The 26,548-nt window shown below is 48.3% G+C and overlaps 1 protein-coding gene across 3 annotated transcripts in view; it reads right to left on the bottom strand.

Annotated features, from left to right (window-relative positions):
* Positions 1-26,548, bottom strand: part of MAP4K2 (mitogen-activated protein kinase kinase kinase kinase 2) — a 299,578-nt gene that overhangs the window by 163,062 nt on the left and 109,968 nt on the right. For all 3 annotated transcript variants that reach the window (XM_085625928.1, XM_085625929.1, XM_085625930.1), the window contains exons 3-7: positions 16,895-16,985; positions 14,208-14,272; positions 8,731-8,786; positions 932-979; positions 774-816 (exon numbers count right to left, since the gene is read on the bottom strand). In XM_085625928.1, coding sequence (XP_085482054.1) covers positions 774-816; positions 932-979; positions 8,731-8,786; positions 14,208-14,272; positions 16,895-16,985 — 303 coding nt within the window. The remainder of the gene's footprint in view (positions 1-773; positions 817-931; positions 980-8,730; positions 8,787-14,207; positions 14,273-16,894; positions 16,986-26,548) is intronic.

Here is a 26,548-nt window from a genome sequence, read left to right as displayed (position 1 = left end):
TCTGTCTATTAGTCTGTGGTAGGCCGATTTTGTCAGTGGTGGTTCATCTGAAGTTAAGCAAAATGGAGAAAGCAGAAGTGACCAGGGCCTATGGAACAGCTGTCTAACGATTAATGCTACCAGGTCTCAAAGCATTATTAACTTCAATTGTCATGTTTCTAGCCCAATGAATGCAGATCCAAAGAAACATATTGTTCTGGTGTTTGTGGTCTAAATTCAGGGGCTCATAAAAATGAACTTCATGGAATAACAGAGGTAAAAGATGTTAGCTAGACAAAAAATATATCTGTATTATTTGTAAGCAAAAACAGTGACATGCAATCTCGGTAGATTATTAGATTCTATAGGCTAAGACATATGTTAAGGTGTGGATTTCAGAATTGTGTGCACACAGCATCCAGAAGGATGGAAAATGGTAGAAGCCTTCCTAGAAAGGCTATCCTATTCAAAACAGTTTAGGTGGAGGTGGGAAACCAGTTTCAAAAGCACACAGAGCATTAAATGGTAATCACTCGTCCTTATGCACACCTTAAGAGCAGGTAGAAAATGTAGCATGACATAAAAGTGAGTTTGCTTCTTGCAGTGAAATTGGGGGAGGGAAGAAGAAAGTGATGAAGAGTCACGGAAAGATATAAGGTAGGTTCAGGTAAGGAAATAGAAGCAAGTGTGGCAGAGGGTGAGAATGAGGGGAATAAATGAGTCATAAAGTGGAACGGATTGGGAATTGAGAGTGAATTGGGAGTAAACAGAAGGGAGAAGACAGAAGTACTCACCAAGCTTCACCTCCCCATCGTGTGTGAGCAAGATGTTTGCTCCCTAAAGCACAAAGAGGAAGCGAAACAGATGTCAGAGCCAGAGCTTCTCTTTCGCAACCACTCAGTACATCCTTCAGTACCATATTTTAGTGCTCTTTCAATTATTTGTTACTGACCTTTATGTCACGGTGCATCTTCCCCTTCGCATGCAGGTAATGCAGCCCCTGGAAATGAGAAATACAACCTCAGTGTGAGGAAGAATGCCAAGCCCAACCCATGTTGGAGGAAAATGGCGTTGCTAGTCTTGTCCTGTATCTAAGAAAAACCCATTCACTTTCAGTGGAGGAGCTTTGGCAAGTGCCCCAGAAGAAGAAAAGGAACAAATGGCCCTGATCATCAATTTGTCCACTCCTCACATCCTGTCATCTTGTCCCCAGAGGCTTGAGGCACAATTTCAAGGTTGCACTGCTATTTCCCATGTGTTACATGATCTGAGGGTGAGGAAAGCACGCGTAGCACAAATCCACACTGCTGCTGCCCGAGTACCTATTCTATTGTTTGAGCGAAGCTTGTCCTACTGCACATTCTCTAGCAGTTTTGCCTGCCTGAGTGTAAATTGCAGTGCGGTAATTCAAGCCATTCATGCTCTGTATGTGGAAAGCATGCACTACTGTTGCAAATGTTGTACCTATTTGTGTTTGGGGGAAGTGCATGGGAGAGACATTTGTTCAGCCGCTGCATAAGCTATATAGTCATTAGTGAGCGAGCCAAGCTCCAGAGTCTGTACCTCTTCTATGAGTGTAAGTGAAATTCAAACTTCTTTTGTTCATTTGGACATTTTCAGTGTGGAAAGGAAGCTGGTGCTGTGTCAAGAATTCCTGTCATACAAGGGAAACACGCCCTTATGTAAACAGGAGAGCTGTTACATAACTCAAGGGAAACACGCCCTTATGTAAACAGGAGAGCTGTTACATAACTCAAGGGAAACACGCCCTTATGTAAACAGGAGAGCTGTTACATAACTCAAGGGAAACACGCCCTTATGTAAACAGGAGAGCTGTTACATAACTCAAGGAAAACACGCCCTATAAAGGGAGGAACCGGGAGGTACAAGGCTGTCGGATATTGTGTTTACACCGACGTACCTGCTTCGTGAAGAGCAGTGTTCCGGAGTGGTGCTCCAGTAAGGCAAGAACGGAGGTAGGTCGAGTCGTTACTCCCTGGGCCGTGTCTTGCCCCATCGTCACCTGTGAAGGACCCGGAAGCTCTACCGGTCAACCATTGAGCTTCGCTTTTTGACTCGGCTGAGTCCAAGCGCAGTGGCGCTTTTGCTGGTTGGAGTCGTAACTCCCAGCCCGACCAGAGACACAGGGACTGCCAGCTGTAACGCACACCAGGAGGTGTTTGCCGCGTTACAGACTCGGAAGTCTACAGGATCGATCGAGCGGCTGCTCTCGGTTCAGTCTTCTTGCTTGTGATTGGGGTATCGGTGACGCATCACCAGGAGGTGACTCCGCGTCCCGGTGCAGTCTGAGGAAGAGGTTGAGCGGTTGCTCCCTTCAGGTAGAGACCCCGGCTGGGTGTTTCCCTGACTCCTCGATTCTCCCCAACACTCTTCGTGCCCCTCACAGCCTACCGATTGGCATTGTCGGCCATTTCATTTCTGCCCTCTGTTGGCATACGCCGGGATCGGCGTATATGCAGAGGACGGTTAGGACCATCCGTGCTGTGGGCTGGTAACGTACTTAGCCTGGAGGATTCCAGTGACTATAACTTTTGTTTGTTCTTTGTATTTTATTTGCCTTCATAAAAAGAACTAACCCTTCACAAGTGGTTGCGTCCTCATTGTCGTGTCTGTTAAACGATCCTGAGACGTTCAGGGCGTTACAAAATATCCGACCTTAATAACACTAACTGTCTCCCGGTCGATAACAGACATGGCAACACTTGATGATGTGCTGGCTGCTTTAGCGGCCATGCAAGTTGAAGTGGCTGCCTCTAGGCAAGAAACAGCCGATGTAAAAGCCAGACTGGATGCTATCCAATTGGACCCGCTCACGCCCAGCACCTCCCTCACGAACCAGACCCCTGCGGTAGTAGTGGAAATGCCGGTAGCCATCCCCTTGGCAACACCAGAGAGGTACAGTGGGGATCCTAACACAGTGCAGGTATTCCTCACACAAGTGGCGCTACATTTATCTTGCAAACCAAAGGCGTTCCCCACGAGTCAGGCTCGTGTGGCTTTCCTTATATCCTATTTGGCTGGAAACGCGGCACAATGGGCCGTACCTCTGGTGAGCAGGGACGACCCCCTCTTATGTGATTGGGGTGCTTTTCGCGAGGAATTCCTGAAGGTATTCGACAGAAGGGCTGACTCGTACACGGCGGACCGTGAAATGCTTGAGTTGAGACAGGGATCCAACGACCTGGTGCAGTATCTCAACGCGTTCCGAAGGCTGGTTGCGGAAACCAAGTGGCCTGTTGCTAAACAGACGGCGCTCTTCCATCAAGGGCTGTGCGAAGAGCTCAAGGACGCCGTGGCTCATATTGACCCTCAACCCAAGACATGTGAGGGCCTTATCAACCTGGTATTACGGCTGGAACATAGGCTAAGTGAAAGAAAGGGGGATCATGGGAGAAAAGGAAAATCCCTTCCATCCTATGTGACGGTGGGAAGTCCTGAAACTTCCACCGCATCCAAGGGAGAACCCATGGACATCAGCGTAATACGAGCGAGCCTCACAGCCACGGAGAAAGAGTCACGCCGTAAACAAGGATTGTGCCTATATTGTGGCAAAAAAGGCCACTACGTACGTGAATGCCCTGCCAAACCGAAGACGTCACGTTATCGGGCCAACCGGTCGGTAACAGCCGTGGTGGACATACCGGCGGAAAACTAGAGGACTCCAAGACCAGAGAAGGGGCATCTCGGAGTCACTCATCCATCCCTTCACTTTCCAACTCGGTCACTAAGGGACAACGACACCTGTTTATCACGGTGCACGTGGGAGTGCATGACCAGTGGATACCCGTTGTGGCCATGGTGGATTCAGGGGCCACTGGCATGTTTATGGACCACAACGAGGCATGCAGGCTAGGGCTAGTGCTTCTTCCCAAAGCAGTACCCGAAGACGTCTATGCGGTAGACGGAAGGCGATTGGTGACGGGGCCCATCGGACAGCACACGGGGGTCCTTCCGATGAGATATGGGAGGAACCATTTGGAACAAATCGATTTTAACATCATCCGAGCGCCCCAATATGGCGTCATATTGGGATTGCCGTGGCTACAGAAACACAACCCCTTTGTGGATTGGCCAACACATCGCATCGAAATGACGTCACCGTATTGCATCCTGCATTGTGGAATAAGAACGGAATCCCTTGACGCAGATGAGAGCGGGAGTCAGACGGTGGCTACAGCGGCAGAAAAAGATGTGGCTCTCCACCAGGCTTATCACAGTTTTGAGGATGTATTTGATGAGGTGAAGGTGGAAGTGCTACCACCACATAGACAGTTTGACTGCCAGATCGACCTGGTGCCAGGGGCCAGCGTTCCCAGCGGCAGGCTGTATGCCCTGACGGAGCCTGAAAACGTGCATCTCCGGGGGTACCTGGATAAACTCCTCAAGCTAGGATTCATCCGCCCGTCCAAGTCTCCGGCCGCCTCGCCACTCTTCTTCATCCCGAAGGCTAATGGGGAGCTGAGAGCCTGTGTGGCCTTTAGGGCATTGAATGCGATAACCATAAAAAATCGGTACCCCTTGCCTCTCATCAGTGTACTTCTGGAACAGGTCAAGAAAGCTCGTATCTACACCAAGTTGGATTTGAAAGGGGCATACCATCTGGTGCGCATGAGGGACGGAGACGAGTGGAAGACCGCCTTTAAGACCAGGTTCGGCCTTTTTGAGTACCTCGTCATGCCGTTCGGTCTGTGCAACGCCCCGGCAGCCTTTCAGTACTTTTTGAATGAGGTATTCAGAGAGGAGTTGGATATCTACGTGGTCGTATATATCGACGACATCCTCATCTATTCGTCCAGTGTGGAGGAGCACGTACACCACGTCAAAGCTGTGCTCCAAAAGCTGAGGGAAATCATGCTGTTTTGTAAACTCAGCAAGTGTGACTTCCACGTCACATCCGTGGAATTCCTCGGAGTGATGCTGAGTCCAGAGGGACAGGAGATGGCAGAACGAAAGATCAAGGCGGTGAAAGAATGGCCGGTGCCCCAAAGCGTGAAGGACGTCCAAAGTTTCATTGGCTTCGCCAACTTTTACAGGCGGTTTATAGATGGATTTTCAGGAGTGGTGGCCCCAATCACACAGCTACTGAGGAAGTCCAAGGAGTTTGTCTGGTCCCCTGAAGCGAACAAAGCCTTTGAGGCCCTGAAAAGCGCCTTTGGTAAGGCGCCGGTGTTGGCTCACCCCGATCCGGATCTCCCCTACGTGGTGGAAGCGGACGCGTCGGATGTGGCGCTGGGGGCTATCTTGTCCCAATGCAACCACGACACAGGGGTGCTTCATCCCGTTGCGTACATGTCCCGCAAACTCAACGACGCCGAACGCAACTACCATATTGCGGAGAAGGAGCTTCTCGCAATCAAGGACGCCTTCACCGAATGGAGGCATTGGTTGATGGGGGCAAGACATGTGGTATCGGTGTACACGGACCATCGGAACCTACAGTTCATGACGGCCACTAGACACCTTTCTCCCAGGCAGCTGCGGTGGATGATCTTCTTTGCGGGGTTCAACTTCCGCATCACATATCGGCCGGGGACGGAAAACCGGAAGGCGGACGCCCTATCCCGTCAATCTGCAGTTAAGGAACCATTGCCTGCAACCGAGCGTTCCATCATTTCCCCGAGGATGGTATTGGGGGTTATACAACCGGATACTTTCCTGAGGGGAATAAAGAGAGGGATCAGGTCATTCGCATGGCGGAGGTGGCTCCTCAGTCACAGAGAATGGCAGCTGAAGGACGGGATACCCCTGAAGGGCAGGTGCCTATTGATACCCACGCCTAGGCTAAGGAAACAAGCATTCATCTGGTGCCATGACTCTCCATGCGCAGGTCATTTGGGCTTTGAAAAAACGGTGGCTAGCATGGGACGGCATTTCTGGTGGCCAACCATGAGAGTGGATGTCAGGAGGTGGGGACAGGAGTGTCCTACGTGTGCTACCATGAAGGCCGACCATGGCCGAACCCAAGGGCTCTTACATCCACTTCCGACCCCGGATAGACCATGGGATAGCATATCACTGGACTTCGTGGTGGGCCTACCGGTAGACCAGGGGATGACGGCAATACTGGTGGTGGTGGATTACTTGACGAAAATGGGGCACTTCATCCCCTGCAAGAGAGTCCCTACGGCCGGGGAATTGGCGTCACTACTCCTAAAGAATGTGGTACGACTGCATGGATTACCTGGGGTGATCGTGTCGGACCGGGGGTCGCAGTTTACTGCGCAATTCTGGAAGACTTGGTGCACTGCGCTGCATGTTAAGACCGCCCTGTCCACCAGCTACCACCCTCAAACGGACGGCCAAACCGAGCGCCTGAACCAAACGCTCAAACAGTATCTGCGATGTTTTGTGGACCAGGGCAGGGAAGAATGGGTCGACTTGCTATGGGTTGCAGAGATAGCCTATAACAACGCCACTCACAGCTCCACACAGTCATCTCCGTTCTATAGCAACTATGGCCAACATCCCAGGTTCTTGCCATTTCTACATCCGTTCAGAGAGGACAGGATTCCCGCCACAGCGGACAGGGTGGCACACATAAAAGACACGTTGATGCGCTCAAGGGCTGTCCTAATAGAGGCCAAGAGAAGATACAAGGCTGCGGCAGATAGGAAGAGAAGGCCCGGGCCACTGTACCGCACTGGAGACTACGTCTGAATATCCACAAGAAACATGAGGTTTCGAAAGAACAGTGTGTTCCATCCCAAGTACATGGGCCCCTATTGAATTACCAAGTGTATGGGTCCCGTGAACGTGAAGGTGTGCTTGCCCCAGTCATTGCGGATACACCCTGTCTTTCATGTATCATTGCTCAAACCAGCACCCTCCAAGCCGTCTGGGACACCTAGGCCGGTATGCGTGGAGTCGGAGGTGGAGTATGAAGTGTCGGGCATACGGGCGTCCAAATGGCGCAGGGGGAAGCTGTGGTACCTGGTTGCGTGGAAAGGCTATGGCCCGGAGGAGCATTCATGGGAACCGGCTGAAGGGGTTCATGCTCCGCGCTTGGTCTCCTTGTTCCATCGGCGTTTTCCTGCCAGCGCTGGACCCGTGGGGAGCCGCTGAGAGGGAGGATGTACTGTCAAGAATTCCTGTCATACAAGGGAAACACGCCCTTATGTAAACAGGAGAGCTGTTACATAACTCAAGGGAAACACGCCCTTATGTAAACAGGAGAGCTGTTACATAACTCAAGGGAAACACGCCCTTATGTAAACAGGAGAGCTGTTACATAACTCAAGGGAAACACGCCCTTATGTAAACAGGAGAGCTGTTACATAACTCAAGGAAAACACGCCCTATAAAGGGAGGAACCGGGAGGTACAAGGCTGTCGGATATTGTGTTTACACCGACGTACCTGCTTCGTGAAGAGCAGTGTTCCGGAGTGGTGCTCCAGTAAGGCAAGAACGGAGGTAGGTCGAGTCGTTACTCCCTGGGCCGTGTCTTGCCCCATCGTCACCTGTGAAGGACCCGGAAGCTCTACCGGTCAACCATTGAGCTTCGCTTTTTGACTCGGCTGAGTCCAAGCGCAGTGGCGCTTTTGCTGGTTGGAGTCGTAACTCCCAGCCCGACCAGAGACACAGGGACTGCCAGCTGTAACGCACACCAGGAGGTGTTTGCCGCGTTACAGACTCGGAAGTCCACAGGATCGATCGAGCGGCTGCTCTCGGTTCAGTCTTCTTGCTTGTGATTGGGGTATCGGTGACGCATCACCAGGAGGTGACTCCGCGTCCCGGTGCAGTCTGAGGAAGAGGTTGAGCGGTTGCTCCCTTCAGGTAGAGACCCCGGCTGGGTGTTTCCCTGACTCCTCGATTCTCCCCAACACTCTTCGTGCCCCTCACAGCCTACCGATTGGCATTGTCGGCCATTTCATTTCTGCCCTCTGTTGGCATACGCCGGGATCGGCGTATATGCAGAGGACGGTTAGGACCATCCGTGCTGTGGGCTGGTAACGTACTTAGCCTGGAGGATTCCAGTGACTATAACTTTTGTTTGTTCTTTGTATTTTATTTGCCTTCATAAAAAGAACTAACCCTTCACAAGTGGTTGCGTCCTCATTGTCGTGTCTGTTAAACGATCCTGAGACGTTCAGGGCGTTACATGCTGCCCATACTCTACCTGTTTGTATGTATGAGGGAGGCATGCAGTGATGGTGCCTCTGCATGTGTGAGTGAGGCTTGTCGCTACTCGTTCAGTGATGTCCCTTATCTGTTATTTAGTTTGGTTTGCACTTCAGATCCCTGTTTTATACCTGTTGTGTGTGATGGAAGCTTGCAGTGGTACTACATTCACATTAATTGTTCTATAAAAGAATCTTACACTCACTGCTGATAGTGCTCCACATCTGTTAATCTGTGTGAGGGGAAGCATGCACTCTTACTGACATTGCTCTATCTATATCCTGTTATGTGCATGGGAAAAGCTTGAAATTGATGTGTCCATGCTGCACCAACTCTGGTTAAGATGAAGGAGTCCACAAAGCTAATAAACACGATTGAACTTTTTCTATTTATGTTCCAAAATGGATGGCCTCTGCACGTGCTGTACCCCATGTGTGAACACAAGGGATACTTCCACTGCTTCTGCCCTTGCTACACCTGAGTTGTGTAGGCAAAAGCTGGAATGATTGGAAATGGTTGGAAAAGGTTGAAGATCCCCCATCACTTGCTTACCCCTTCTCTGGTTTTGAGAAGAGAAATAAACTTGTTTAAGCAAAACTTCCCCATACACACCTTGAGTGTCTCTCTGCAGACGTATGCAATCTGCCGCTCACCCAGTGGACCAGTGGCTGAAAAAGAAGGTATAGAAGTTGAGTTAATAATGGTACTATCACTAAAGTATACAGACGAAGTGCAAGAAAAAGTGCAATGAAAACTAAAGAAAGAAAGAAGATGGATACAAACGATGAGGAGATTAGTAAAAAAAAAGATAGGGAGGAAACAATGGGAAAGGCAAAGTGAGGAGGTTGGGGATTGGTGGGCAGAGGAGGAAAAGGTGAGAAGATGGCCAATCAACTAGGGAAAATTACGAAAATCGAGAAAGAAATTCATGCACTGAAAAACGGATAAAGCAATGAGTATAGGAGTATGAAGAGAAATAGGGCAGACAAGAGGGTTAATGATATAGATATGGAGAGAGAAAGGAATAAGAAAGAGACAGGGAGAAGACAGATGAGAAAAATGAAGAAGGGGGACCAAACAGAGATAGAAAAAGCTCTCAAATTCTAATACAATGCATTGCTCTCGTATCATAATATTGTCTTGTTCGAATATTGTCTCGTTGACATTTCCCAGTAATTTTGTATTTACTCTTACCTGCAGTGAGCAGCTCGTTGACTGGTCCCATTAAAACCATCTTGACTTACCTCATGCTTGCCTCATTGACTTGCCCAAGAACTGCCTCGCTGATTGCACCAGTATTACCTCATTGACTTGCCCCAATATCACCTCAGTGACCTACTGGGACATTTGCTCATTAACATGCCAACACGCCACATTATTCACATGCTCCAAAGTGACTTAATTTCCTTTATCCAATATTGTCTTATTAATTAACTATAATATTTACCCATTAATGGCCTCCAAGCTAAGGCCCATAGACTTGCCTCATTACCTGTTCCAAAAAGGGCTCACTATTTAGCAACACTGCCACATGCTGCAGCCAGATCTTAATTACCTAGGCGCCATGCTTGGGTGAGTTCTAGTTCACAAAAACTGACCAGATCAACGACTCAGCTAAATAACAAAAATTGAAAATGACCAAGTAATTTCAGCCTGCGGCGAGACATAGAGAAGGGAGAATATTTTGCTGGTGCCGCCTCGGTCACTTTATCGGGCGCAAAAAAAAGCAGTGTGGCAGAATGTGCCCATTGACATTTGGAGGCATACTAGAGCAGGGGAAATACTAATTTAAAATTAAACATTCAGTGTGATCGGATGTGATCTAATCACTCAAGTATAGTATAGACATGCAAGAGCTCAAGTCCTTGCCCCATCAATGCCCATGAGGGGCAGAGGAAGGCGGGTCAGAGGAGAGCTGGCGAAAAAGTAGAAGTCAAAAGTCATATGCTAATCATCAAAGTATGTCAAATAAATTTAAGATGAGGCAAATTCGTCTGAACAAATTGTAGTCTCTGCATTTTCACACAATTCTAACTTTGAAAGGTTTTAATCATGAAATTAATGGCAGAAGGAACATGTCTCACATTTCTAGCAGCCAAAGGGGACAACCAGCACTAGGGTTCGTTGTAGGCTTGACTTGGCTCAACAGGTTGCCCAAAGATTAGCTCACTGACCTGTCACAACATCAGATCACTAGAATTATTCTGCTCATCCCACACAAAGATATCAGCCAGGAAAAATGTCTGTTGTATACAAGCTGCACGCCACTTGTCCACTACCTGTTTTTTCACAAAATTAGAGTTCTGTACTGGCTTTTCCCTATGCACACAATGAAAAGTTGTTACCTGAGACAAATAAAAGGAGGTCATGCAACCCTCCTTTGGGCATTTGTGAGACACATATTTTTCTTGGAATGAGCCTACATGCAAGTTTTGTCACTATCAAGGTTTGAAAATGATATGTGATGAATTCATACATGACACAATCATGGTGTGCATGTATACGTGACAATGGATAATCACATCACAAAAGCATAGATGTGAATGGTGTTGACAAGGTTGCCACTTTTCGGATATTAGCTAGTAGAATGTTCCCTAAGAAAGCAATAGCTGCCATTTTCTTGAAGGTGGTGCATGCCCTAGGGGTACCGACAGGACTCTCTTAGCTTTGTTGTAGAAAGTTTGCATGCATTTGACTATCCACTCTGCTATACCTGCCTTGGAGACTGGATGACCTGTGTAGTGATTTGCAAAGGCAACAAAGAGCGGATCAGATTTGCAAAAAGGTGTGGTTGTGTCAATGCAGTACCTAACAGCTGTTTTGACATCCAGCTTATGAAAAGCCTTTCTGCCATGGAATCTGGTTACAGAAGGAAGACCGGAGTCCTATGGACTAATTGAGGTGAAAGACTGAAAATATCTTCGGGAGAAACTTGGGATTAGTCTCGAAAACAACTGTATCTTTGTGAACCTTAAAAAAAGGCTCTCGCTTCAAGCTCATTGATGTGCCTGGGGGTGATTATGGCCACTAAGAAGACTACTTTCCATAAAAGGAAATGTAAGGAGCATGAGTATAAAGGTTCAAAGGGAGACCCCATGAGCCTTGTATATTAAGGTTCCACATGGGGGCAGAAGGGATTCTAGGAAGTATGACCATTAGACTCTCCATGAAAAACTTGACTACTGGGATTCTAAAGAGGGGTGAACATTCTCTGTTTTGCATGTAAGCTGCTACAGCAGCGAGGTGTAAGCGTACTCATATTTAAGCAAGGAATGATGTCTGCAGCTGTAAAAGGTAGCAGACGATGTCCTGGATATTAGCTTACAAGGGGTCTACGTTTTTGGAAAGGCAGATGTGAACAAACCCATCCCACTTTGCTGCATACCAGGGCCATGAGTATAAACATCATGCACTCCTGAGGGAGGTTTAGATAGCCAAACTCTAGGACTTCAGGTGCCAGATCACTAGGTTGAGCTGTCTGGGGCATGGGTGTCTGATCTGGCCTTATGTCTGGGTTAGAAGGTCCAGTCAAAGCGGAAGCATTTTTTTGGGGTTGATCGACAGTTCCAGAAGTATGGAGTACCAGGGCTGTCTGGCTCAAGTGGGAACCAGCATGATGAGTGTCAAGGACACTTGTCTCATTTTCTTCACAATGTATGGGAGGAGTGGGAGAGGAGGAAAAGTGTAGACAATGATTCATGACCAGTTCATCAAAACTGCACTGCCCATAGACTGTGGGTTTGGGTACCTGTAGGTGAAGTTTGGACACTTTGCATTTTAAGGGGTGGCGAACAGGTCTAATTGTGGGTTACTCCAATGCTGGAAGTACCTGTGAAGGATTTGCATGTGGAGTTCCCACTCATGGTGTTGTTGATGCATCGTGCTGAGTAGGTCTGCAAATAATATAAAGAATATGTTCCACTAAGAGTTGAATGTCCTGGCAGATCGCCCAATGTTAAATCCCCAAAGCTATTGGGGAGAACTCGGGGATGACTGTAAATATTGCCTAGAGAGGTATTCTTGTAAGAGACCTATGTGGAGGCTGGCGTATGGTACGATCAAAATGCACAAAGTCATCATTCAGTGAAACTGCATCACAGTTCTCATTGTGAGCTGACCACTGGGCTGAAAAGAGGCCACAGCTGCTGGAATATCAACATCTGTGGAGACTGCGTAGTCTTTCTCTATAATACATTCAAAATAGATCCCAAGAAGACCTAGATCTGTTGAGGTTGGAGTTCGGACTTGGTTGCATTTATGGGCAACCCTAAGCTATGAAGCAGGCAAATCGCTGCTTGAGTGTGCGCTAGGCAATGGTGTCTGATGTTGCTGTTGATCAGCCGATTGTCGAGACAGGGGAAGATGTGAGTGCCCCACCTGTGCAGATAGGTGGCCACCACTGCTAGGTACTTCATGACCATCCTTGGAGCCATTGTGACCGCAAAATTAAGTACTCTCAATTGGAATTTATATCCGTTTACCACAAAGCAAAGGTACTGAAAGTGGGCAGGGTGGGTATGTGAAAGTAGGCATCCTTGAGGTTCTTGAGGTTAAGCTCCTTCACATAGTCACCTTGTCAGGGTAGACAGAGGATATCCTGCCTGATTGTCATATTGGAATGTTTAGACAGGATGTACGTGATGAAACCGGGTTCGAGTCTTGGCAACGACGCTCAACATCCTGTGATTCTGGACAAATCACTTAATCTCCAGGTGCCTAACAAAAATGAATGTGTCCATCTGTAACGAAACTGGTGCTCATGTAAAGCCCTCTGACACCTGATGTCTTCGGGTCTAGTTCGCGCAATATTAAAAAAACAGATTAAAAAAAAACAATTAACATGGAGTTGAATCCCATACGCATTGTGGTTCAAGGGAGAAGTCACAGCACATCTTGTGACATGAAAGCTTCTTCGAAGAAAAACAACTTGCAAACTTCCCAACTGAACGCTAGATGAATGCCAGGAGTAGGCAAATCTTGTGCATCGATAGCAAAACATGCTAAGAACATACATCTTTGGCAAATATCTGAGGTGCGTAACCCCTCTCCCCCAGTTAATAAAAGATACTAATTGAGATTATATGATTAGCACAGATCACACAGTAATGTTTGCTAAGAAAGGGTTATAAATCATGCACAAATATTGCTGAACAGACACACTGAATGGTCACAAGAAAAAGGAACACTACACAATAAACAAAAATTCCTGTGGCTAAAATTACTTCACACAATATGCTCAACAGTTACAAAATATTTAAGAAGGGAATGTTCATGGTCAATGGGCTGAAATGGGGTCAGCCAATTATATCTGTTGGAGTGTGACAATATGCCAATATTAGGAAAGGCAATGAGTTACATGGGTTCAATGAGTCACAAACCAGGTAAAAATGTTTAGAATGCAACACTTCTTCAGCCATCTTTAAAATATATATATATATATCTATACATATATCTCGAAAGGGTTATTTTTAAAACACTAGTATGTGTTTCTATTGTTCTGGGTTTTATATCGACTAAAGACATGATGGGTGATCAATTATGTACAGTACAATCATGTTGTGAATGTTTATGACACAATATTCTGAGACTTTCTCAACTCCATAAGAATGTGTGACTCGATTTATGATGTGTGCTGTATACACCACACAATATAACTGGTGAACTTGATTGGTTCTGCGAGTTTGAGACACAAGTTTTTAACTGTGTTTTTTTCAGTAACAAAAGATATACCAATGTCTATCTATCTATCTATCTATCTATCTATCTATCTATCTATCTATCTATCTATCTATTGATCTATCTATCTATCTATCTATCTATCTATCTATCTATCTACCTATTTATCCGTAGGTGGCATATGGACCTAATGTTATGCTTTAGAGTTGCATAATCTCAGTTTCTTACAGTAGAACAATGCCAACCAAAGATAGACTCTAATATTTCCCCTGAAATTCATGCACTTCACCCCAGAAACCAAATTTCTTTATTCACGTCTGTATCCAGATCACTGCTTTTCTTTAGCATCCAATCTCTCAAGCTCCACACAATCTGGCTTAAGCAAGGACCAGCCTTGAAGCATCATTACTTACTCTGGTAGATCTCCTGCAGCGAGCCTCCTCCGCAAAACTCCATGCAGATCCAGAGTCGGTTATTCCTGAAACAAACCGCAAAGAGCTATAAATATTACTTTTGAGTTTACAACTTTTTAACTTCATGCCTACATTCATCATTTTATGTCTTAGAGAGACTGGCATGCTTCGAGTAGTTTATTTTAGAAGTGATTCTTGCAGCACCAATAAACCGCTTCCAAGGGTATGTACTGTTGAAATTCCAAAAAGACGTACAACACGATTTTAATACATGAAATGTTATTTATTCTATCTGAAATAAATGTTTAGTTTGCCAATGAGTAGATGACAAAGGGGGTAATTTATGATTTGGCCGAACAGGAAAACCACCATAAATCAGAGGTTCTCCCATCCCATCAAACCTAACCCCCGCGTCTCGCCATCCCCCCCACCCCATTTAAAGGTGGGGAATCCACCTTGTTTCCAAGTACAAAGTGGCATTTGACTCTGTAGATGAAACACACTGGCTGGCTAACCATTCATTACCAGCTGCTAGCTACTGAGCCTCTAAGCCTTACCCTCTTTATAGTGGGGTTTTCATTTTTCATTTTTCCTGTGTCACAATCAGGAAAATGAAGCATTGATCCCCTCCCAAGTCGAGGGACACAACTCCTTATATGTCATTTATTTTATTTATTTCTAAAACAAGCATGTTTTTGTGACTCTAAGCAGACTATTTAATCTTATTTGAGGTTTGTTTTAGGATACTGATTTTTGATTTTTTTTTTTAGGTATCGCTCCCTTGAGACCTTTGTGGTGAAATTATATTTTTCAATTTGTTTTGGTAAAAGAGCAAAAGCAGTAATTTCAGTAGACTGGGTAGATGTTCACATCTGCAGCCACGATTGCATATCCTTACACATAAGGACACCGAATGAGGACATCTCGTGTATTTTATGGCTATGCATCAAAAGCCACTGGCACTCGATGCCAACCCAGACTTACCATCTGATCAAAGAAGCTAAGTGTTAAGATCCGATGAAACATACAATCAACACAATTCAAAGCAGTGAACACTGGCCAAGCACAAGCCTAGGAAACATTTTCAAGTGGCCTCTTCAATGGAGGAAACAGAGATAGGAAACTAGCACCGGTTATCCTCTCATTTCAAGGCAACTGACCTTTGGATTACCTCTCATGGAAGTTATTACCTCCTACAAATAGGGGGTTTTGATCGAAATATGTTAACCGACATGCTAATTAAGTCCAAAGCAAATGTTCAGATAATAAGCGCGTAGTGAGGGTCTATGGCTGTCGCATTCTGGTTAAACAACAAGCGTAAGCCTAGTTCATACACACACACTGTATGGTTATATTTGATTACAGCCTCGCAAGACTGTCATAGGACATTAGCTTTGTCTCAATAGACCTAGAACAGCTATTTTGCGCTAAGCCTCCCTTTTTAATAGGTTTTTTAACAATCATTTCTATCCGCATTTCTTCCGGTCTATTTTATACTAACCAGGTTTCTCTATGTGTACTTTAGTTCCGCAGAAAACAAAAAAGTGATGGGTGGAATGTTTGATTTCATTACACCCACTGGTAATTCCGATGGGCTGCATTCCCATCCATCATTTTTGGATCACTGTGCCAGCCCACCGCGGGACCAACCAAATGCAAATGACCTAGGGCCCTGTTCCAACAGAGGTTCTACCCAAACTGCTAACACATACAACCAGAGATCAGCCTCAGGGGTGCTGTACCTCATTATTGAGGTTCAGCTTCAGTCCTGGCCACAGTGAACCATATGGAACTCCCATCTAGGCATACCAGTCGCACCTCCGTGTTTCACTGTAAAAAAGAGTGGGTGAAACACTTGAATTCACCTGAGCCATAGATAATTTTTTTGGGCCACATTCTGGTCTAAAGGATTTTTTCCTAACTTTGCAACTACAGACAGGGATCAATCAACAGCAGTCATCCAGCTCCAATAGGAATGATCCAGCATGAACTACAAGTAGGCCACATTATCTCTGAACAGGAACATACGTAACCTTAGACCGCTTTCAACACTACTGAGCCTATTGGTCAACCACACACCAGTTGCAGCCGTTTTGGGGCGATCAGGTGTACCTTGGGTCATAGGTGTGGGCATAAACATGACATTTATGACATCTCACTGAGATCAATTGTGCCAGTAATCATGCTTCTACCAGACAGCTGGTTTGCCATTAGCCGCCCCCACTTCTTAGATGCCAGTAAATATGCCCCAATGGACAGTTATGGTACAAATCATCATGCTCCATCCATTCACAAGGCAGCAGTGCGTTATCACGCCCCAGGTCCTATCAGTATTTTACTAATAATCTTACCTTCATTCAGCATTTATAGTGCTAGTAAACTCAACACCGTCAACTAGTATGCCAGTGAGTAAGCAAGCACTCAGCAGTTGTTAAACAACTCATTAAATGTTACCAGGCTTTTTTACAGAAAAATCCACATTTACTTCTCTCCACTTTCTATTTTCCAAATGATTAAAGCAGCATATACTGTTAACGGTCTGGATACCTATTTATCCATTAACCAAGGAAGATAGGAGGGCTTATTTTGTAGCAACAACCCAAATGCAGAAGACATAAAGTAGTAGAGACCATGGAACGTAGCTCAAAATATCAATGCAAATGGAAATAAGAAGGGGGAGCGCGTACCTTAGATAGCTGCCAAAATACGCCACAATGTTGGGGTGCCTGCAGTCCTTGAGCATCGAGATCTCCTGCTGAATGGAAGTTATATCATCTCCTGGGAACCAAAAGGAAGACAGAGGGCACGATTAGATAGAGGAAGAGACTATAAAGAAAACCAGGGGAAGATTTCAGACAAAGAAGGGGACAGAAGAGGAGGAGGAGAGCGAAGAGGGGCAACATGTTGACATCAGAGCATGCATTTCCAATAAACCTTATGAAGCATGCCCCACTGTGGACTGAAAAATGCCAAAACATGCTAGTTGGTGCTACTGCTCTACCGCTGCGCTTGCTTCAGTAGAGTGACTGAAGGGAAAAGGAAATGGGTTTCAGAGACCAAAGTCAAGTCTAAAGAACGTGCTTGGAGTGGTAAGGGGTCAACAGGGCAAAAGGCAGAGCAATAACGGATCCCTTACAGCCCGGTCAATGATGCCGGGGAATTACAAATATACCATCAAAAACCGACTACTTCATGCAAACGTTATTATGCTACAAATCAATAAAGAATTGTTATTACAAGCAAATATTCAATATATATACATTGAGGAGCAAAACAATCTTACAGAGTCTTAAAGTCCATCTTAAAAATGTCATAAAACAATATTATTGGAGGGCGTGGCTAAGATGGCGGCGGAGTGAGACGCGTTTCCTTGTCTCTCCGGCGCCGCCCGACTTTCGCCTTGCTTATCTGCCCTCCTGGTGCCCATCGGAGCTGGCCGTTGTGCCCCGCTGCGTGTGCGACTCGCCCTGCTCCCGCGGCTGTCCTTCTTTTGGTGCGTGGAGGCGGTCTTAGGACTCCGTGGGGCAATCCGGTCCCGGCCTTGCTGCGGCCCGGCGGCCTTACCGGATCTGGTCGGCTCCCGCGATCTGCGGCCTGGAGGAGCATTGGTGGCGGCTGGGGCACCCAGTGGCAGTGTGGAGGCGGTGCCTGCGGGGACTGGGGCTCGCCTTCTGGTCGGCCCGGAGTTGGTGCGGCGACGGCGGTGGGGCCCACGTTGCGGCCGCCATTTGTACACCGAGAGGGTCCAGCCCTGCACCATACGGCCTTGAGGTCTCGATACAGACCCGTGACGCATGCTACCCCACCGGACAGTGGAGCCTCGGCGGAGACTTGGGGGTGAGTGTGGCCCGGTGTTGCAGCACTGCTGAGAACGGGGACGCTAGCTGCACAGTGGTGATTTTCGGTCTGCGCTTCGGTGGACAGAGGGCTGCGCGACTGTGGAGCGCGCCCGGGGCCTCTCTCCGCGGGCCCTAGCTGGGTGTTGCTGTGTGGGGCGGTCCGTGCCCCCCCTTTGTGTGGCTGCATAGGGGCGCAGGCTGCGACTGTGGGCCACCCCCCCCCCTGCACAGCCATTCCCTGGGCCTGGTGGTGGCTTCGGACCTGGGAGGCCTACACTGCTGGCTTTCGTGGGCCTGCATTCAGCCCGTGAGTCGGTGGGCGGCGACTGCCTGCTGAAATGAGGTCGAGGGGACCGTCGGCGGAGTTTCCTGGGGCATACTACATGAAGGTGTCCCATTCTCAACATGAGGTCAGTGCGATTTGGCCGGAGGCTGCGGAGAGGTAGCTGTTTTTGTGGAGGTGGTACTCGGACCGTATATCGGCGGTCGGTGTTGTGGTGGGAGCACCGGTGGTATAGCGCTGTCCCCCTCCCTCCCCTCCCTCCTGGTTTGCTGGCGCTATTGGACTGGTGACTCCTTGGACGCTTCACCTGGGTGTGGGGGCCGGGCGCGGCGGGCGCAGTAGGGGCTCTGGGCGCTTTGGTGGGGGCCTACCTTGGAGGGTCCTTGAGCTTCTTGAGGAGATGTGGCTAGGAGAACCCCGGAACTGTGGCATGTGTGCAGGCCTCCTCCTCCCTTTGGGTCCCTGTGCCTGTGGCACCCAGGCCCTTGCCTTGTCTCCCTGAGGACTGAGTTGTGGACCAATTGGACAAGCGCTTTGGAAGCCTGTTGGTTCCCCTTCCTACTGGTTTTGGACTTCATTGTGGGTGGGCTCTGACTTTGCTTTTGGGGGGCTGTCCTTGCCTCTTTGCTGCACCTCCAGTTTTTCTGTGTGGGCCTCTGCTTTGATCTCCATGTCTTCCGCCAGGAATAGGCGTGATAAGATCTTAAAGGATATCTTGCAGAAATCAGCGGGCCCGTCCTCATCCCAACCGGGTCCACACTCGCCGCAGCCTGAGGATAGTGAACAGCCGGCAACTAAGGCTTTTGTGCTTGACTTATTCTCAGCCATCAAGGAAGATATTCTGGAGCTTCGCTCCCAGCTCTCCTCTGATCTACGAGAGGTGCGGCGCGACGTGGATGCCCTTGGAGAACGCGTCGCTACTGTGGAGGAGCACGATTTGGGGCGGGAGGACGATTTGCACCAGCTTCAGCAGGATGTCCTTCGCCTCACAGAGCAAAAATCTTGATCTGCAGGCCCACGTCGAGGACTTGGAAAACCGTTCTCGACGGAATAATATCAGAATCCGGGCTGTGCCATGGAAAGGGGAAGGGGATGACCTCCGTGAGTATGTTCTCCAGTTCTTTCGACAGATCTTGGGGGAGGGTGAGGAACGGGACATACAGATGGATCGCGTTCACCGTGTTGGCTTGCCGAGGGGTGCTAACGCTCCCCCGCCGGACATTCTGGTGTGCGTTCACGATTTTCAACTCAAGGAGCAAATCCTTCGGAAGGCCCGCGATCTCAACCCTGTGCACTTTCGGGGTCACCAACCAACACTCTTTCAGGACTTAGCAGCTTCCACCCTGGTCAAGCATAGGGAGTTCAGGCCCATCACTGGTCACCTCCGTGAGCAAGGCATCCCTTATTCGTGGGGTCACCCATTTCGTCTTATTTTCAAATACCAGGGCAAGCTCCTACAGCTCCGTTCTTTGGATGCCGCTTACGAGGTCCTGGGGCTGGAACGGTCCTCTCCTCAGCCTGGGATTGCTAGCGCTCCCCCGCGTCGACGCAGGCGATCCAATGGCTGGCAGCGGATCGGGAAGTCCCAACAATCTTCGAAGCCTGACGTGTCCACTAGTCTCATGGAGAGGGAGGCGGCTGTCACATCGGTGGCACAGGTGACGGACAACACCGGCGTTCCATGAGCTGCGCATGGCTGGCATCAGGTGGGCTCTTTCTCGGCGCCGGAGGAGAGAGGACCTTTGTTGCATGTTATTACCATCAACTATCCCTTGGGTGTTGGATGTATATCGCCTCCAGTGAGTGGCGCACTTCTCCTTGGTGCCATGTTCCCCTCATCGTTTGATCTTTGTGAAAGACTTGTCTCTTTACGGGGCTCTTGTGTCCTGGTTCTATGATTTGTCTTTTCTGTGTTTGTTGTGTCTTATGGGTTGGGGGAAAGGGGTTGGTTGGGGGTTCGGGGTTGCTTTGGGGATGTTTTGGAGCTCCGTATCAGTTCTCCATCGGGTTTGGGAGATGTATAGCCCTGGGTCACTGCCTTCTTGCCCGCCGTATAGCTCTGGCGTTATGCGGCTAGGTTACGACTTTTCCTTCCCCGACTTTTATGGGTAGGATCATCAAAGTGGCGAGCCTGAATGTTAGGGGCTTGAACAGTCCTGTTAAGCGCTCTGCTATCTTGTGCCTCTTGGAAAACGCGGAGGGCGATGTGTGTCTGCTACAGGAGACTCTTCTCCTTCCTAAGGACACTAAGCGGATGAGAGACAAGTGCTTTCCTTTACAGTTGTGGTCTTCAGGCTCGGCTAAAAAGCATGGGGTGGCAATCCTCTTTAGCGCGCGCGCTCATTGTAAAGTTCTCTCCCAGGTTGTTGATATTAAGGGGCGGTTCCTCGCGGTCCGCGTGCAATGGGGGGGGGATACACACTTCACTATAGGGTCATGGTATGCCCCGAACGAGCACCAAGAATCCTTCCTGAGGGCAGCTCTCTCTGAGATTCTGGCTTCCCCGGATGCCTTGATTTTGGTGGGTAGAGACCTGAATGTGGTGATGGATCCGTGTATGGATAGGTCTGAGCAACGGACCCATCGTACGGGCACGCTCTCGCAAGGGGGGAGGCAATGGCTGAGTGATGGCGGTTTGCATGATGTCTGACGCGTACAGCACCCCACTGAGCGAAATTACACTTACTACTCTGCAGCGCATAAAACCTATGCCCGCCTCAACCACTTCTTCGCCTCCACCTCACTCCTGCCCTGCTTATCAGACGCGACTATCACCCCCTGTTCACTTTCCGACCATGCCCTCATTTCAGTGCAGCTCACCTCTCATGGTAAGCGGCCCCTGCCTTCTGGCTGGCGTCTGCGCGATTCTTTGCTCCACTCGGAATCGGTGGTTACTCGTATACGGGACACGATCAGCGCCTACCTGGCAAACAATGACCAAGGGAGTACGTCTTTAGCAGCTATATGGGAGGCCCTAAAGTTGGTGGTGCGGGGAGAATTCATCGCGCTGGCAGCCGCGTTTACGCGTTTACGTAAGGCTAAACGAGCGGAGCTGGAGAAGGACGTGGGGGCTTTAGAGTCTGTCCACAAAAGTACAGGGACTCCTAGGGTGTGTAGGGAGCTTGAAGCAAAGCGGCGCATGCTGAAGCACTTAGACCTAGATAGGGCCGAGCCTGCTCTCCTGCGCCATACATTTTACCTATGTGAGGATAAAGGGGAGAAGCTGTTAGCCCATAGGTTGCGAGCGCGCGCACAGCGGACAGCGATTCAGTCCATTAGAGACGCCCAAGCGGTAGAGCATACCGCTGACACCCTTATTGTGGATTCTTTCCGCCATTTCTATCAGCGCTTGTATAGTAGAGAGGTGCCGGGATCAGAGGGGATAGCGGACTATCTCGCATCCTGCTCCATTACGCCGTTGTTTGCATCCTCGGCCGACGCGTTGGAGTCCGCTATTCGCATTAAGGAAGTCATATCTGCGATAGCCCATCTAAAGATAGCCAAATCGCCGGGGCCCGATGGCTTTTCAGCACTGTTTTTTAAAACCTTTTGCGTTGAGCTGGCTTCGCTTTTAACGCGTCTTTTCAACTCTTTCCTGGATACTGGGGAAATAACACCCTCCATGTCGGAGGCAGCCATTACAGTCATCCTTAAGCCGGGAAGGACCCGAGGGATTGTGGCTCGTATCGGCCAATTTCCCTTTTAAATATAGACGTCAAGTTATTTGCGAGTATCCTGGCGGCGCGTCTTAGGCCCCTGATGGATGGCATCATAGACCCATACCAATCAGGCTTTATTCCTACGCGACAGGGTGGGGATAACACCAAGCGCATTCTTCATCTTATAGACCTGGTTCATCGATCTCGGGCTCAGGCCGGTCTTCTTTCCATCGACGCAGAGAAGGCCTTTGATCGAGTGGACTGGGACTACTTGTTTGCCGTTTTACGGGCCTTTGGGCTTGGTGAGACTTTTGTACGCTGGGTGCAATGTCTTTACGCGGCCCCTAAGGCATCGGTGAGAGTGAATGGGTGTAAGTCTTCCCTCTTCCCCATCTCCAGGGGCACGCGGCAGGGGTGCCCCTTGTACCCGCTACTTTTCGCGCTCTATATGGAGCCTTTTGCCAAGCGCATACACTCGAACCCGGCTATTGAGGGAATCAAATTTGGCGCCGACATACACAAAATTAGTCTGTATGCAGACGATGTTATTCTTTCGCTTACCCAACCTCACACCACCCTGCGGTATTTGGCGCGGGAGCTTCATGACATTGGAACAGTGGCAGGGTTTAAAGTAAATTATTCGAAATCACAGATTCTTAATCTCTCTGTCCCTGAAGATGAGGTTCACGACCTGCAACGTGACTTTGACTTCCAGTGGGTGCACTCCGACATTTCTTATCTGGGTATACGGTTGACCTCTTCCATTGCTAAAACGGTCACCCTCAACTATAACCTTTTGGTGGATCACACTTCCAAGTCGCTGTACGACTGGTCTCGCCTTAATCTGGCCTGGTACGGGAGACTCGCAGCGATAAAAATGACTGTGCTTCCGCGTGTCCTTTATTTGTTTCAGATGCTCTCTGCGCAGCCTCCACCGGGCACTCTCCAGAAATTGCAGGGGCTTCTTAATAAGTTTCTGTGGAATAATAAGAGGCTGAGGCTCGCATTATCCCTTGTTACCTCACCGAAGGCCGTGGGGGGGCTGGGCTTCCCGCTCTTGGGTGCCTATTACCAAGCATCTTGTCTGCGTTATGTAACGGAGTGGAATAGACCGATGTCCAGCAAGCACTGGAATTTTATGGATCAGACGGTTGCTGGGTGTAATATATGGCGCGAACTCTGGCTTCCACGGAAGCATAGGACATGGGGCCTCTATTAGTCGCCAGTGACCTCACCGACTCTCAAAGCGTGGGATCAGTTAGCTGGACACAATGGTTGGACTACGTTTCCATCCCCTATGGCACCTATAGTGGATAACCTGACTTTCTGCCGGGCTGCGCGTCTCCAGTCTTTCAGCGATGGAGGGGTGTAAGAGGGTGGGCTCCCTCTTTGATTTGGATGGCATGATCCCCTTCGCTCAACTGCGCAAAGACTATTTTGACTTACCGAAGACTGACGCTTTTCATTACTCGCGATTGGCGCACTGAGTGACTCAATCTTCTAATTTCGGTTTGATGCCGCGATCCCTAACCACTTTTGAGCGCTGGTTGGTTTGTAAAAAGGATGACCGGAAACTCATATCGGAATTGTACGCAATGATAATGGCGCGTCCTAAGCAGCAGTGGTCGAAGGCGCAGGTTAGCTGGGAGACTGAGTTGGGGCGCCCTCTGACGCACAAGGAATGGGAGCATATTTTGTACTGCGCCCAACATACAGCCTCTGACACAGCGGGTGCGGAATCTGCATACAAGGTGGTGGCATATTGGTACTACACTCCAGCGCATATTCAAGCTTGGGATAATACTAAGTCAGGCCTCTGCTGGTGGGGGTGTGGTAATCCTGGCACCTTGGTCCATTTGCTGTGGCATTGCCCAAAGCTAGTGCGGTATTGGGCGGCGGTTCTTGATGACCTTGATGGAGCGTTCCAGACCACGCTTCCTCGGGATCCCGCGTACACGTTGTTGGGTCTTCCTCATCCCAAGTTCTTTCCTTTGCGCTCGCTGCGGGGCAGACAACTTGCATTAGCGTTGCTTGCGGCGCGGCAGGTTCTTCTAACGCAGTGGGGCTCTCCGATTGCACCTGACCCGAGGGATTGGATACGGAGACTCTGGCACCTTCTCGCTATGGAGCGCTTGTCGCTCAGCATTGATGGGAGGTGGTCAGAATATGCAAAGCTCTGGGGTGCATTCCTGCAGCTTCTATCAAAGGAATTGAAGGAAGTCACGTGCCCAAAATACTTACAAATTCTTCAGCTCATCCCTTTGGAACTGGCAGGGGCTGCTGGGGTAGTTGACTCATCCTCAGCTATGACCACTGACCTCGGGGGACTAGGCTTGGGGGTTCGAGACTGATGCGGAGAGAGTGAGGGGGTTTTGGGGGGGTTGAGGGCTGGGGGTTTGTCTATTTGTTTTGTTTTTCTATTTTTTATAAAAGTGGTACATGAGCAGTTGCCTGGCAGGTCTGTTCTACACTAAACCGTTTTTATTTGCGGGGTCGCCCTCCGGGCTGTAGACCTGTACGCTGTGTACTGACCATACCGTTACGCTCTGCCGGCCGATGGTTGTAGGCAGTTGAGGTGTGTCATTTGAATGAGTATCACGTAATAAAAATGATTGATTCTAAACAATATTATTGGATACATAGCATTTTGTTTTCGCCAGAGCATGAATGCTTTCGAAATATTATTAGTTTTCCCTTTTTCCTACGTTTAGCCCCCTCCTGTTCATCTTTCAATTTCTGGTGGTGCTCGTTGTAGGACTCAAGTGGGGGAAGGTCAAAGCACCTTGTCCCCGGAATGTTTGTGCAAATAATTAGAACTGTTACTTACCAGTAACAACCGCTTTGCAGCTTGCTTTGTTGTAGATGCACTTGCTGCTCACTCCCTGCCATAAATTCTTGAGTCCACAAGTCTGTAACTCACTCTGACAAGTCTTATGATTTGGCTTCAAGTCTGACAAAAGTGACTCATGATCATGTCACCCTGAACCCACAGTGCAGAGTGACACAGGCTGCACTTTAAATTACAGTGCAGTTCTCCACAGAGCTGAATGTCTATGCTCGTTTTATTACAATTTCATAAGGTCACCTGGGAGTTTACAAAAGGACACGAGGCGAACCTACGATAACACATTGTTAACATGTCTGTGTGCACCATGAGGGCATTACTATGCTATGCAAATGCAATGAAAAAGTAGCACCCTCACCTTCCTTTAGAAGATGGTGGGAATGGCTTGGAAGAACTTTAACCTTTGGGACTTAGCAAGCTCCCCTGTTTCCATGTAAATCAGCACTACAGAGTTTTATCAACTTTGCAGGAACGGCCTTGTAGCTGCTTTGTGAATGTCCGCAGTAGCAATTTTCCCGAAAAAAAGCAGGATGTAGAATATTTGCATGTGGAATGCAGGTGTGGTTGAAGCTTGGCAAGGGTATAACAGCCTTGTATGCACCACAAAAGCCTTTTTGGTAGGAGTAACTTTGAAATAGCTGTCTCTTAAGGCAGATGTACAAATGCCACAAACAGTGGTTTTGTAGCGCAGAAATAATTTGTTTTAATCAATGTAATATATAACAATCTTTCCAACACCCACAGAGTGAGTGTGTGAAGAGTGCTCTTTGATGTTTTGAGGCTCAGCGCAGAAAGAGTTATAAGACAAAGGGGTTGACCCAGACAAGTCACTACGACCTGGGTAATGCGCGCTACATAAAAAAAATGGCCCTAGTGGACACAATGTTAAGAACAAGCATTGGCAAAGCCAATAGGTCTCGGCTTTTGGCTTTGCCAATGGTTTTCGCTGACTCTGTTCAGCATTTAAACACAAACAGTGACGTGCCTTACCTCACGGGACACCGCAAGTGAAGAGGCGAGGGTGAGAGCAGTAGAATCGGCGCCTCCTCGGAGTAGGTTGCGGCACCTGTGGACCATCCGCTGTTCTGTCCCTCATGTGTTCTAACATTATGGTGTTGTAAATAGATTGGCCATGTATCACTGGTCGGACTGGCATCTTAAACTATTTGGATGTATATATTGCTCACTGCCCTCCCTCTCTCACTTACCCTCACCATTGCACATTGGTGCACTTACCCTGCCCTTCCCATTGGGGCACCTTCTTTAAATGTATATTATTGATGTGTTCTCTGTGAACATGAGAATCCATGTCTCACATGAATAAATGCGTGTAACCTACCGCGAAATTGTTTGGAATTAATTCTACAGGTGATGTTATAAGGTTTTTCTTAACATTGTGTCCACTAGGGCCATTTTTTCATGTGCAGCGCAGAAAGAGGGCAGGTAGATTCTCTAATGAGGAATGGTGACACAAACTTCTGTGAAAATGTTGGGTGTGTACTCTGTCCTTATACAGAATAGTGAATCTAGTGCAATGGCCTATAACTCGCTGACCCAACACAAAGAAGTGAGCGCCACGAGAAAAATTGCCTTCCAAAACCGCTCCTTGAAACTACAAGAAGACATTGATTTACTGCAGAGCCCATATTTACGTTAAGAATAGCACTTACATCTCATCAAGGAACAAGAGTGTTCTAAAGTGAGGGTTGTACATT

Source organism: Triturus cristatus, chromosome 9 (genome assembly GCF_964204655.1).
Source record: "Triturus cristatus chromosome 9, aTriCri1.1, whole genome shotgun sequence".
Taxonomy (NCBI): domain Eukaryota; kingdom Metazoa; phylum Chordata; class Amphibia; order Caudata; family Salamandridae; genus Triturus; species Triturus cristatus.
This window is presented reverse-complemented; position numbering and strand designations above follow the sequence as displayed.